Source organism: Phascolarctos cinereus, unplaced genomic scaffold (assembly GCF_003287225.1).
Source record: "Phascolarctos cinereus isolate Bilbo 61053 unplaced genomic scaffold, phaCin_HiC Scaffold_3;HRSCAF=262, whole genome shotgun sequence".
Lineage (NCBI taxonomy): Eukaryota > Metazoa > Chordata > Mammalia > Diprotodontia > Phascolarctidae > Phascolarctos > Phascolarctos cinereus.
This window is the reverse complement of record NW_027555736.1, coordinates 12,288,532-12,301,406: the sequence shown is the minus strand read 5'-3', so window position 1 is coordinate 12,301,406 and position 12,875 is coordinate 12,288,532. Positions and strand designations below refer to the sequence as shown.

At 46.9% G+C, this 12,875-nt stretch overlaps 1 protein-coding gene across 1 annotated transcript in view; it reads right to left on the bottom strand.

Moving 5' to 3' along the window:
- RNLS (renalase, FAD dependent amine oxidase) overlaps window positions 1-12,875 on the bottom strand; it is a 245,466-nt gene that overhangs the window by 42,215 nt on the left and 190,376 nt on the right. The window contains exon 5 of the mRNA XM_020974955.2: window positions 5,024-5,197. Coding sequence (XP_020830614.1) covers window positions 5,024-5,197 — 174 coding nt within the window. The remainder of the gene's footprint in view (window positions 1-5,023; window positions 5,198-12,875) is intronic.

The window sequence follows — 12,875 nt, the reverse complement described above, 5'->3', positions numbered from 1 at the left end:
CTTATGAGTTGCTCTGTTAACAAGGTTCATTTGCTCATGGGCTTTTTTTTTTTTTGCTTAGGCTTTTTTCTTTGCCCTTTTGATCCGTTAGCCCCCCCCCTTTTAAATTCTTAATCTCATGCGTCTAGCTCTCTCCTTACCATTCGACTCCTCCTTCTCCCACTGCCACCCACATACCACTCAAAGGCGGGGCACCCCCAGGCTTCTTGTGCACTCAGGGAGCGAAGCATCGTCCTGTCCACAGTGCCTGGTGAGAGTCAGCTCTGAGCAGAGGGTCCTGGCCCCGGCTGGGTTTCAAGTGCCTTCTCCTGTGGGCACCTCCCCTCACCTGGCTCATCATTGCCTGCACCTGGTTCCACCTTTCCTTTGGGTGGGTGGGCAGAATCAGGGTCTGCTGCCTTTTGTGGACCGAGTCACTGCCATTGGGGGATGGCACAGTGGGTCTACAAGTTCGCTTGTGCTCACAGTGCCCATGGCATGGGCATGCTCAGTGGGAGCTCTTAAGGATTTCGGTTTTTCAATGTTATTTCATGGGTCCTTTTTAAACCCTGTGTGATGTTTCTTCCTTCTCAGCTAGTGGATTTAATTTTAGTTATTGTCTGTGTGTGGCACCCAACTTCTTCTTCTGGGGAGGGCTGTAAAGACAACCACTTCACCATCTTGTCGATCATGTGATGGATTCAATGCCTTCAACATGGCCCAAAGCCTGGTCTCACTGAGACACAAAGAAGTCTTGTGCTCTGCTCCCAATCACCCGCAGGCTCACAGAATGTCCTCATTGGAAAAGACCATGGAGAGCCTCTGATTCAATCCCCTCATTTTACAGAGAAAGGAGCTGCAGCCCAGAGATACAAGAAGACTTGCTGAAGGTCTAACAGCTGGACAATGAGGCTACAGGGGCTTGAACCTGTGTCCTTGAGCCCAGGTTTCTTGATCTTGGGGGCCGCTATGCTTTATATTAGGCTACATGGTTATATCGCAGTGCCCAGCATATCACAGGTGCTTAATAAATGCTTATAGGTTGATCGACTGGTCACTTACTTGCTTCTGGCTATTGGAGCCCCTAGGTCAGGGTTCTCTTCCGTATTTCAATTTCCTGGTTAGGAACACAAAGCCTGAATCATAGAACCACACAATTCCAGAGTTAGAATGGACTTCAGGGGTCATCTGGTCCAGTCTAAACCCGGAAAAGGACCCTCACTGCAACTGTCCTAACAAGGGCTCACTGAGCCTTTGCTTGAAGACTTCTGAGGAAACAGAGCCCACTGCCTCTGGAGGCTGCCCTGTCCACTCTGTGACAGCTGATTGGTGGGTCCTCTCTGCCTCTGTCCCCACTGCTGCTAATTCTGCCTTCTCAGGTCAGTTCTAACAACTTTTATGTCACAGCCTTGCAAGTACTTGAATACCGTGGTGATTGAGTCTTCCAAAGTGCTCCTCTCTAACAGGTGAGATGGAGGGGCTGGAAATTACTGCTGTTTTAGTGATTTTAGGAAAGCTTCAGGTCTTGAGCTGCTTTCTCCATTCCTGTGTGGTGATTTCTACTTTGAATGGGGTGCTCCGTATGTCTTAGGACAGGTCAGTTCCAATGCCCATGCCAGCCACCACTTTGGGCCAGTCCAGGAATCCCTGAGGCTGAGAATACCATGCTGGTCAGCCTGGCTGTGGTCGGATGCCTCCTCCCTCCTGAGGGCTGTGGGTACTAACTAGCACATGTGCGGCCTTTGCATTTAAAAGTGAGAAGCATTTGTGAAATGAGGCTTCGGAATGGTACTTTCTCATTTGCATGAAAAATGCTTCTCTCAGCTGTTTGCTTGCCAAGTAGGGCAAGGAGTGTTGATTTAAGAGTTTTAAAAAATAACCCCCTTAGTAATGTTGCTGGAGGGCCCAGGAATGCCCATGATGTCGTGGAAGTCTCTCTTGTAAATCCCATGTGCCCTCCAACCCTCGTACCCTTGAGGTCATGACTTCTACAGGCTTGGGTCTAGCCGTGAATCAAGCTCATGACCGCACACCTGAGCATGGGTTTGGCAAACTTGGAGAAACCTAGAGAAAAAAAGTTCAGACAAATGTCTGGAGGGGCTAAACAGAGACATACCCCATGTGGCTTCTAAGAATACATGTGGATCTAGGAATGATCGCCCTCTGTTGTTGAGGAAAATAATCTATCTGGAGAGAGAGATGCAGAATAAGAGGGGAAGCTGCTGCTGGGTGGTGACCCAAAAAAAGAGAAGAAAGGTAGGTGTGGGAGTGGGCTTGACATGGAGAAACAACCTGGACCTGCCCTTCGGCTGGTACTGTGAGCCCCGTGGGCTGTAGGATGTCTTAGAAAGTCTAGGTCGTCTTCTCTCAGAAGGGAGTTTAGGGTGGTATTCTAGGTCTAGAAGACTCTAAGGTTTGGGGGAAGGTCCCAGAAGCACTGCCCAAAATAGTGCCATAAATAGAGAAGACTGGGGAGACCAGGTCCACCCTAGGGAAGAGCAGGTGCTTAACTTTGAGCAATGACATCCAGGGCAGTACAAGATGTTTGGGGAAGTCAGTTCACCAGAATGGCAACACGGAGGTCTCTTGGAAGGACAACTGTCTCCACCATTTGTGCTTGGACGAGACCTTGTGTTTTCTGTTGGGCTACACGTAGGCCTGTCTCCAGGTGGGTTTGGCTGTGTCCTGGGGGATAGCGCTGTGCTGCACTGCTACACACTCCTGCACAGGTGGTGGGAGACAGTGCAGAGCACGACACCACATGCCTGTGGAGGCAATTTACTTTAAAAGTCGTCTCCAGAAGCTCTTGGGAGAGACAGGTGGAGAAAGGGCCTCATGGGAGGTGGCACGAAGTAGTGGATGGCAGTCTGCTTGGCCAAGAGCCTGAGGGGGCTCCCACAAGGCGCACACAGAATCAGAGGTGCTTTAGAGAGTGACCCGGGCTGGGGTTACGTTCATGTGACAATGTCAGCCTGAGTGCTTGCACGGGAGCCACCTTCTGGGGTTTCCAGGAAGAGATCGTGGTGTAACTATTATGAAATTCCCAAGACTGAACCTGGTCTGTGTGAGCCGAAGGCTTCATGAACAGGCCAGACGTCCCCCTAATCGTCAGCTCTCTCCCTCTCTGCCACACTCACATAGTCACAGCTGCATCATTCTTCCTCAATTCAGTTAAAGTCCTTACTCCTACCTGCTAACCAGAGAGATCCGGACCTGGCCCAAGATATAGAAGGGAGCAGCGGGCCTGGCCTGGATACCACCGATATCATCAGAGCTTACATTTACATAGCACATCAAGGTTTGCAAGGAACTTGACATTCACGACCTCATCTGATCTTCAGACAACCCTGTGAAGCAGGTGCTACTATTATCACCCCCATTTTACAGAAACTGATGTCGGACTTGTCTTTGTCTCGGCCACCACTTTTGGGCCAATCCTGGAATCCCAAGCCTGTGAATGACATGCTGGTCACAATGGGCCTTGCCCAAGGCCACAGAGCTGATAAATATCTAAGGGAGGATTTGAACTCAAGCCTTCCCATACCCCCCTTGATTTCTGTCTCACCCTTGACTGCAGAGGTTTATCAGCAATTTGGCTCTGGCTCCATGACTTCTCAAGCCTTTGCCAACTCCCAATGCCAGATGACAGATCCCTTATTGGCTTGCTTTTGGGCTCCCGGCAAGCCCTGCTGATAGCCTGACTCCCTCCTGCCGAGCCCTTCCCCATCATCTTTGCCTGGCTGTGACCAGACATTGACTGGAGAATCGAGAAGTGGGTACAGCCCTCCAGAATCCACCCAATGTGAGGACTGTAATGGCACCCCCTGGGGAAACCCACACCAGAACCTGAGTCAGTGCTAGAGGCTGGCAAGTCAAGGATGAGCCTGCTGATCCCTTCGGCCACTTCCCAGGGCCAGAGAGGGTGACAGAAGAGCCCCTCCCCACTTCTCTTTTTCTTGGAGGCCTTTGTCTAGAAAAAGTAAGTGATCCTTTACCTCTGCAGGGCATCTCATGCTCTACTGACTGGACAGCTAGGCAGCAACCCATTAACATACCCCATAGACCAAGAGAGGTTTAAGTTATAAGAGGAACATTTTTCTATGATCATGTGCCCTGATAGAGAAACCACATTTGCAGGTCAGGCATTGCCTGACAATGTCCGGGCTGGCCCGACACCATGGTCTGGCTTCAATAGAGCTTGGGTCCTGATGGAACCACCCTGGCCCTGCCTAGCGCTGGAACAAATGGACTATGGGGTCCTTGTGAGATTTCTCAGCCATTTAGGGGCATAACAGTTTAGTCAAAGAAAACAGGATCTGTGGGATCACAAATGCTGAGAACCTGACCCTCCCCCAGAGGCCTGGAATGAATCAGACAAGCATTTCCTTGCAAGTCAATTCTCACCTGCAGGGGAAAGGGTGGGGAGCAGATTTCCCAGTCTAGGCCCTTACTCAGCATTTTACATCTTGGGTGTAAGGTTTAGCAACACTACATGTAAGAATACTAAAGAGCCCTGCCACCTTCCCCCACTCTGAAAATTAAATAAATAAACATCTCAAATTAAATTAGGCCAGACATTTTTCTTCACATAGTAAAAGCCTCATTCCTTTTCAAGAAGCCTGTTCAGGGGAAAAATCCGCAAGGGGGTTGGGGTGTGGGGTGGGAGAAAGAAAGTGAAAACTGAGAGAAACATTGAAAGGTAGATGGAGCTGCATTTAAGCAACAGGACTTGGGCTATTTCTTGGAAGAGAAACATTTTGATGTTTCAAATGTTCTGACACTGTTTTCATGAACTCAGTAATGCAAACCAGGTGGTGAATGATTTTTAGAAAAAAACCAAACCACTCCAAATCAACTTCCCCAGTCCCATAGCACATTTTGTGACAGTCCAAATGCGACATGAAATTTCATTCCCTGTGGGTTGCAGTTGTGTGCCAGCTCTGTTCAGAAGGGCCACACACAATTAAGAGACATTTGGCATGACCTTCGGCCATCACTGTCACAGCATTTAAGAGCATTTAAGAGAAATAACAGGGCCACTGACCTACGTCTCGCTTCCGATGATCGATGGAGATGAAGCATATGTAGGGGTTGTTGAGGATGTACCGGGCAGCCCAGGGGACTTCAATATGCGTGCCAGCTTCATAGAAGAGGCCCAGAGCGAAACGGCAGGAATACCTCACCGAGGCCAGTTGTCGTTTCTGACTTTCGCTAATTACTGTGGGGGAAAAAAGGAAAAAAGAGCATTTTCTTTCAGTCCATCCAACTTAAAATACCTTATTTCCTCTGAGTAAAGATGAATCCAACAGACCTCAAGAACAGTCCCCGGGGTTTCCATCTACTCTCGTGATGAACGCAGAAAAGGAACATTAAGATGGAATGGCCTCCAGTTTCTTTTCTGTATTCCTAGGCAGAAATCTTCTAGACCATTAGATAGATCAGCAGACAAATGCATGAATTGTTAAGTTGCAGGGCCTAAGGATGGCAATCGAGGCTCCCAGGCAAAGGCAAAGGACAGCCCCCAGACTACCTTTCTAGCCTCAGGGATGTGGAGCCTGTAGGAGAGCTCTCTGGTGCACACACAGGGCACCAGATTTCCTACTTCTGGCACCAGATTTCCTACTTCTGCACCCTAACTCCCGAGGACCCTTCCACTTACAGCACTCCCTCCCTCATCTCCGTCTATTCAAATCTGACCCGGCACTCGCAGCACTGCCTCCATGGAGCCTTCTAAGATCTCGTCCTTTGGCAGCTTGTCTACAGCCTCTCTCTATTTCTCTTGGACATCAGTCACACAAGGGGAGTGCTGTTTCCTGGAAAACAGCATTACATCTGGAGTCAGAGGACGCACATTAAAAGTTCTAACTCTGCCACAAACTCCTTGGGTGACCTGGGGCAGGTCAGCGGCCCACCAGGGACCTTGGTTTCCTCATCGGTCAAATGAAGGGTTTGGACTGGATGTCCTCGAAGGTCCCCTAAAGCTTCCTGGCTGCCAGGGCCTTCTCCCTCAAATACCTCTTCCTGTATAAGCATTTAAGATTGCAGATACCTTCGGGTTAAGGATGGCTCACTGTTGTCTTTGTAACACAATGCCTGGCACACAGTAGGTGCTTAATACGTGCTTGCTGATGACCTGAGGATGTCCAGACCCTGCCACTTATTTTTTATGAGGCCTGGGGCAAGGGTCTCTTCCCTTCTCTGGGCTTTGGTTTCTTCCATTTAACAATGGCAGGGTCAGGGATAGGAAAACTGCAGCCTGCCTCTTACAAATGCTTTTTACATTTTAAAAATAGCTTCATTGTATTTAAAAATATAAAGACCATTCTTAGCTCCAGGGCTGAGTAAGGGATGGTCTGGCCTGACCCACTCCACACTCTCCTGAATATAATGGGTATACAAATGCTGACATCTTCTCTCTCCCACTAGTCTGTAAGGTCTCTGAGGCCAAGGGTCCTGCCTTGTGCACCTGATTCTCTATCATGCTCGGCACAGAGCCTTGCATGGGGCAGGCACAAAGTCAATGGGCGATCACAATCCCTAGGGCCAGCCAATCCTTTGATTTTGCAAATGAAGGCTCAGGGTCACACAGGTGGTATGTGACAGAACAGGATCAGACCCCCCGGTCATCCGACTGCATCCACTAGTCTTATGAAGGACCTTTGGTCCCAGCTAAGTTTTGAACTGAGAAGCCAATAGACTGCTGAGTGTCATTAGAGGCGCTGGAAGGTTCACCTTCTTCCAAATTGGAGATTTTGAATTTGGAAAGCAATAGTTAATAATTGAATAAAGTGGAGCCTCAGATTTCAGGAACCTTTGGAACAAAAATGAAGACATGAAGACAAAGACGGCCCTTGACCAACCAAAGATTTATGTCCTCACCTAAAGTGTGCAGCAGGATCCCTGGAATTTGGAGTGAGTTTTCCAGAGAAACGATGAGAATAAGAAGGATCTTAGTGGTCACTGAGTCTGATCATGTCAAGGGGCTTAGATGACTTGTCTAAGGTCATTCAGGGAGAGGACAGATTGGGACCTGGGTCCTCTGACCTACAGGTCCCGAGCTGGACTAACTGGCCGACAGCGCTGCTGGCAGATACTTGTAAGACAAAGACAGTCAAAAAGCCCGTTCTTGAAAAGATGCGTGATGCTAGCAGCACAAGGGGGAGGATTGTGGTTAGGGCTCCAGTTAAGGTTGGCCAAGACAGCCGGTTCTCCATCAGGCATGCAAGGAGAGGTCAACAGTCAAGGGAATGTGGGGAAAAGGGTGGTGCAGTGAAAAGTACCAGATTTGGCATCTGAAGACCTGGATCTGCTGAGTGACTTTGGGTGAGACTTTGGGCTCAGTAAAACAAGAAATTTGGAGGATGTGATTTCTAAAGTCAGTCAGTTAACAAGCATTTATAAAGAGCTTACTATGTAGCAGGCAAAGGGCTAAGTGCTGGGGGTGCAAAGTAAGGCAGTCCTTGTTCTCAAAGTGAGAGGGGAGTGGAGGACGCCTTTGACGGTAACAGAGAATGGGTGCACCCATGCACCTCAAGGCTTTAGGTTATGGGCAGGATGAGGGCCTTGCTCCTGAAGAAGCCCCAGGTAAAGCAGGTCTACCTCTGAGACGTGGTGGTGTTAAGTTCTTCTCACGTGAGGTTTCATGATCGATTAGTTCACCAGACTGCAGAGGGGGACACCAAGGGCACTGAAGACACAGAGAAGAGGGGTCTTCTGGGGGAAACCAAGACCAGGTACGGCGGCAAAGCAAGAAGTGGAACATCTAATAGAGGTGGACAAGTGAAAACAGAATTCTAGCAGCTCACAACTGTGCAGAAGGGCAAGGGCAAGAATGTGCTGGCAAATGTTTAACAACCGGCTCTTTGAAAAAGCCAAACTCCAAAACAAGCACAAAAACCCACCAAACATGTACACACGACACACTTCCAAGTTTTCTCTGCAGCATTAACATTTTCTCCACCACTTCCTTAAGTCTAGTCAATCAGCAAAATAATAAAACAAAGCCTGATTTGTAGCATTTGCTGATTGATGAGGTGAAAATTTAATAATCAGCTCTTGAGAACTGATTCAAGCTGGTTCCATCATGCCCCTGGCCAAAAGAGGGTGTAAACCAGACATTTTAATAACTCAACAAACATGGGACAACTTCATGACACATGACCTGGTTTAAACTCAATAGTCAGTCACCACTAGTTTTGTTCTAAAACCAGAACATTAATACAATCCTGGCTTTAAAAAACCCAAACAAAATACTGGCAAGGAATAAATCTGGTGTGTGTGGTGATGGATGTCAATGAGCTGGTCTAAACGGAATCTCCTCCGAGAAACTTTGAAGAAATATGTTGACAGTTTCCCTGAAATCCCCATTATGCTGCCAGTTATGAGAACACCCCCATGTATATCCCTGACCTTTCAAAGCCTGTAGAGGAAATATGCTAATATTTTAGTGGGGAGGAAGGCAGCGGCCACTGAATGGCCAAGGACTCTGGTTAGTCAAGCCCAAGGCAGCCCTTAGCAGTTCAGAACAGAAAGCGAGGGCTTTTGTCCTTTGAAAAGTGAGAGAGCAAGAGTCCCTGGTGGCTGGGCCTACAAGCTTTAGGAAGGAAATAATGCAAGTTTTCCAAAGAACAAAGTTGAACAATGTTTGTCCATGCTTCTAACTTAGAGCTCTGAAAAATGTCCACCAGGGCAGTGTGGTCTCATAAGCAATCTGGGTGAAACACCCAGGGACCACTTTTTGGTTTTCTTTCTCAGGGGCCCTGATGCTTCTGGCTCTGTGCTTCCTTTGGAGTTCCTGCTCTCTCTTTACGTTTCTTAAGATTTTTACCTCGGTAACTATGAGCCAAAAAAGAGAGAAGTGTTTGGATCTTACAATCAGAGAAGTTGCTTGGTAGACTACCTAGCCAGGGTCGCTGGGCTACTAAGGCCAGGAGGCAGGGCTTATATGGGGGTCTTCCTGCCTTGGGGTCCAGTTCTTTATCCACTCAGCCATGTTGCTTCCCTCCTGGGAAACAAAGAAGGATTTAAGATAACAAACAAAACTGATAAAGTGAGAAGTCTTAAAAACCTATTTGATCAGATCGTCCTGGTCTTCAGTGCAGAGACCAATGCACCTAGGCCTCGGCCTTTCTCAGATGTCTCGCATGCTCTGACCTATCCTTTCAGTTTTCCCCAGACCCAACGTCGTCTTGGCTGTATACCAGAGCAGACATTCTGACCTCTACCAAGGACAGATTCAGGTGCAGAGAGACACTAGCTAGGATTATCCATCCTTTAACCAACTGGTTCTTAGTACTGTCTCTGGAGGCAGGGCAACGTACTCCCATATCTGGCTTCCAAACACCTTCCATCAGTTTTAAGCTGTCTTTCAGTGTTGATGCAGCCGCCTCACTGGTGATCTTCGTAGATGAACAACTTCCCTTGTCTTCAGAAACCTGGACAAGAAAGAGACTTTTCATGTAGCACCAAAGACTACATCCAGGGGTTTCAGACTGTCTAGTACTACACTTGGATACACCTTTTTCATTTTTGCTGAAGTCTTCAGGGATTCCTTCCCTCGGAAATTCTATTTCAGTCCAAGCTAATAGAGAAACATGGAAGCCACAGGTGACGCCAGAAGACCATGAGAAGACAATGACTAATGACTTAGGAGGAAATGAGCCTGAAGAAGAACGATGAGAGACTGGGGTGAGGTCTGGTTTAGTCAGATCATCCCCAGAGGACGGTGAGAAATCATTGGGAGGAGAACAATGAGACAAGAAATGGAACAGGTCTGCTGGTAATTCTACTCACAAAGGTGATGACAGCAAAACCACCACACTTAGACCTTGCAACCAGCACTCTGAAGGAAAGGACGATGATGCTTCAGAAGACGAAGGTGGGAAAGCAGCTGAAATGGATCCAATATGTACAGAAAAGAGTTTTGCTTTCATCAGGGTCTACTGCATACAAGAGCTGCTGGGGGGCGCCAAAGTTCATAGAGCACTAGGCCTGGAGTCAGGAAGACTCATGAGTTCAAATCCCACCTCAGACACTTACCAGCTATGTGACTCTAGACAAGTTACTTAACCCTCTCTGCCTCAGTTTCCTCATCTGTAAAGTGAGCTGGAGGAAGAAATGGTAAACCCCACAGAACCCCTCCTTTCCTTCAAGTCCCGGCCCAAAGGCTGTTCTTGATTCTACTACTGGGAGGGCTTACCTTTTCAAACCGCGTTGTATTTAATTACCCTTCATTACCTTCATTAATTATTCTATAGTTGTTCTGTAAATATTATTCTGTATAAACATCTGTCTACATAGCTATGCACTTCTCTCTCTCTCTCTGTCTCTGTCTCTCTCTCTCTTTCTTGAGGGTGAGGAATGCTTCAATTTTTGTCTCCATATCCTCAGTGTCTAGCATAGCACTGAGCATGCAGTAGGCACATAGTACATGCTTGTTGATTGTCCTAAAAAGATCAAAATGTAAAAAACACCAATAACTACGACCAATACACCTACTTTTTTATCTACATAAAATATTTTTGAGAATGGCCGACATATGTATTGAAGACTTCCTTAATTAATACCCAAAATGGGAAGAGAAAGACTTTGTAGAGCCATTCAGTAGCTGAACACATGTGTCCATCCACGTGTCAAGCTGAGAGACTTAGAGAATGCAAGAGCCCTCCGGGGAAGCTTCCCCGACCTCAACAATTGTTAGTATTTTCTCTTTCCTATAATTTGTGAATTCCAGTGTCTCCTCTATGATCAGATACCAAGTCTTCAGTTTGGCATTTCAAGCTTGTCATAGCCCAGGCAGTCCCTTCCTCCTTTCCAAACTTTCTCTGGCACCAACTATAGCCTCCGTTCATCCTGGCTGGCACTGGCTGTATCAGGCCTGGGATTCTCTCTTTCCTTACTTCTTCCTCTTGGAATTGCCAGTTTCCTTTAAGACTCAACAATAGGGCCACTTCCATAGGAGGCCTTTTAAAAATTGAATATTATTGCTATCTTTTATTTTTACATCACCTATACTTTTATATTTACATTTATTTTTCATCCCCTATATTCCTACATTTCTCCCCTTTTCCCTCCCAGACAGCTATTTCTTATAACAAAGAATTAAAAAAAAAAAGAAAAAGAAAAAGAAGGAAAAAAAACACATTCAGCAAAACCAATCAATACATTGAAAAAAATGCCTTTTATTATATGGGATGCTCTACACCCATGGTCATGTGAGTCCTGTAAAGGAGCAAGGGGAGGCATCTTCTCACATTTCTTCTTTAGGGCCAAGTGAGTTTTTTAAAAATTGCACACCATTCATTTTCAATTGTTTTGTGGAATCTCTTCCTCCCCTCCCCACTTGCATTATTGTAGTCACTGTGTTTCTCTTCTCCTGGCTCTGCTTACTTTACTCTGCATCAGTTCATGCAGTTCCTCCAAGTCTTCTCCGTATTCATCATATTTATTATTTCTTACAGCACAGTAAGACTCTGCTCCATTCATCTATCACAACTCATTTAGCCATTTCCCAGCCGATGGCCATTTATTCTATTTCTAGTTCTTTGCTACTGTAAAATGTGCCACAGTAAATATTTTGGTGTGGATGGGGACTTTCTTTTTGCCAATGACATCCTTGGGGGGACATCCCTAGCAGTGGAATCTCTAGGTCAAAGGGTACAGTAGCCACTTGGCTTGCATAATTTGCAGGTAACCTTTCTGGATCCTTCTAGCTCCTCATGCCTTCCCTCCCCAAATTACTTTGTATCTACCATTTTGTATCTATTCTATATAAACCTACATCTGTACATGTTGTCTTTCCCCATTAAAATGTTAGCTTATTGAGGGTAGGGGCTGTTCAATTTTTGCCATTATGACTGCAGTGCTGAGGACAGTCATTGATTAATAAACACTTGTTGGTTGGAAGAGAAAGAGCTTCTGTGTTCTAGGGCACTTTCAGGCATCTGAAATCCCCACTGGGGTTAATCCTCTTCCCCTGGAATTTACTCTGGGTGGGAGCCCAAGCCAGGCCATGGCCAGGTCCATTGGTGTGAGGAACCTTGGGAAGTCTATGCTAAAGTGGATCAAGGGAGAGTCAAAGAGAAGGAAAACTAGAGACAAAAGGCTGTCAATACAAGAGAAAAGCTGGAAGATGAAAAGTTCTGAGGAAGCTGGGCCAAATCATCAAGAATAAATATGGCCCTTCAAAAAAAATGAGAGTCATGTAGGCCATTCTTAAAAGGGGTGAAAACTCCCCCCAAAACAGTAATGAATACCAGAACCTGGAGGGGGGCAGAGTATTCCACTTGCCAGTACTCAAATATGAAAAACACTAGAAATGTGAACAAGTAAAATCAACCAGAGAAGATTAAGGACCGTGATGTGGTCGCCGGAAGGGCTTCGTGAACTGGGCCCCAGAGCAGCTCCCATCACACCCTCCGGCTTCATGTATTTTTAGGAGGGAGAAGCAGCTCAGTGGAAGACAAGGAGCAAGGCCAGATATCAGAGAGAGATCGCTGATGCTCACAGCCCGTGGTCCTCGGCTTCCCTATGACAGCACAACGCCGTCCACAGGAAGTCCTCCGTGGCGTTGGATGGACGTTGCCTCCCTCTTGTCCTGCTCCCAGTCTGTGACTTCACCTGTTCTCATTAACTGCATTTCTTGACCTTTCTTGCGTTTCTCTTATTTGGGTATTTGCAAGTAGAGTACCCAGTCACTGCTGAGTGTTGGCCCCTTGAAGGTGGATTTAAAGAAGAAATCATGAACTCAAGAACTGCACAAGTTGGTAAAGTCCAGAGGGCTGTGAGTTATGTTGGTGGGACAAGATTATCCTGATGAGATTACAAAGCAGGCTTGGCTTACAAGAGTAGATGCCATTTTTGCTTTTCCTACACCACAGACATAGGGACCACAGAGC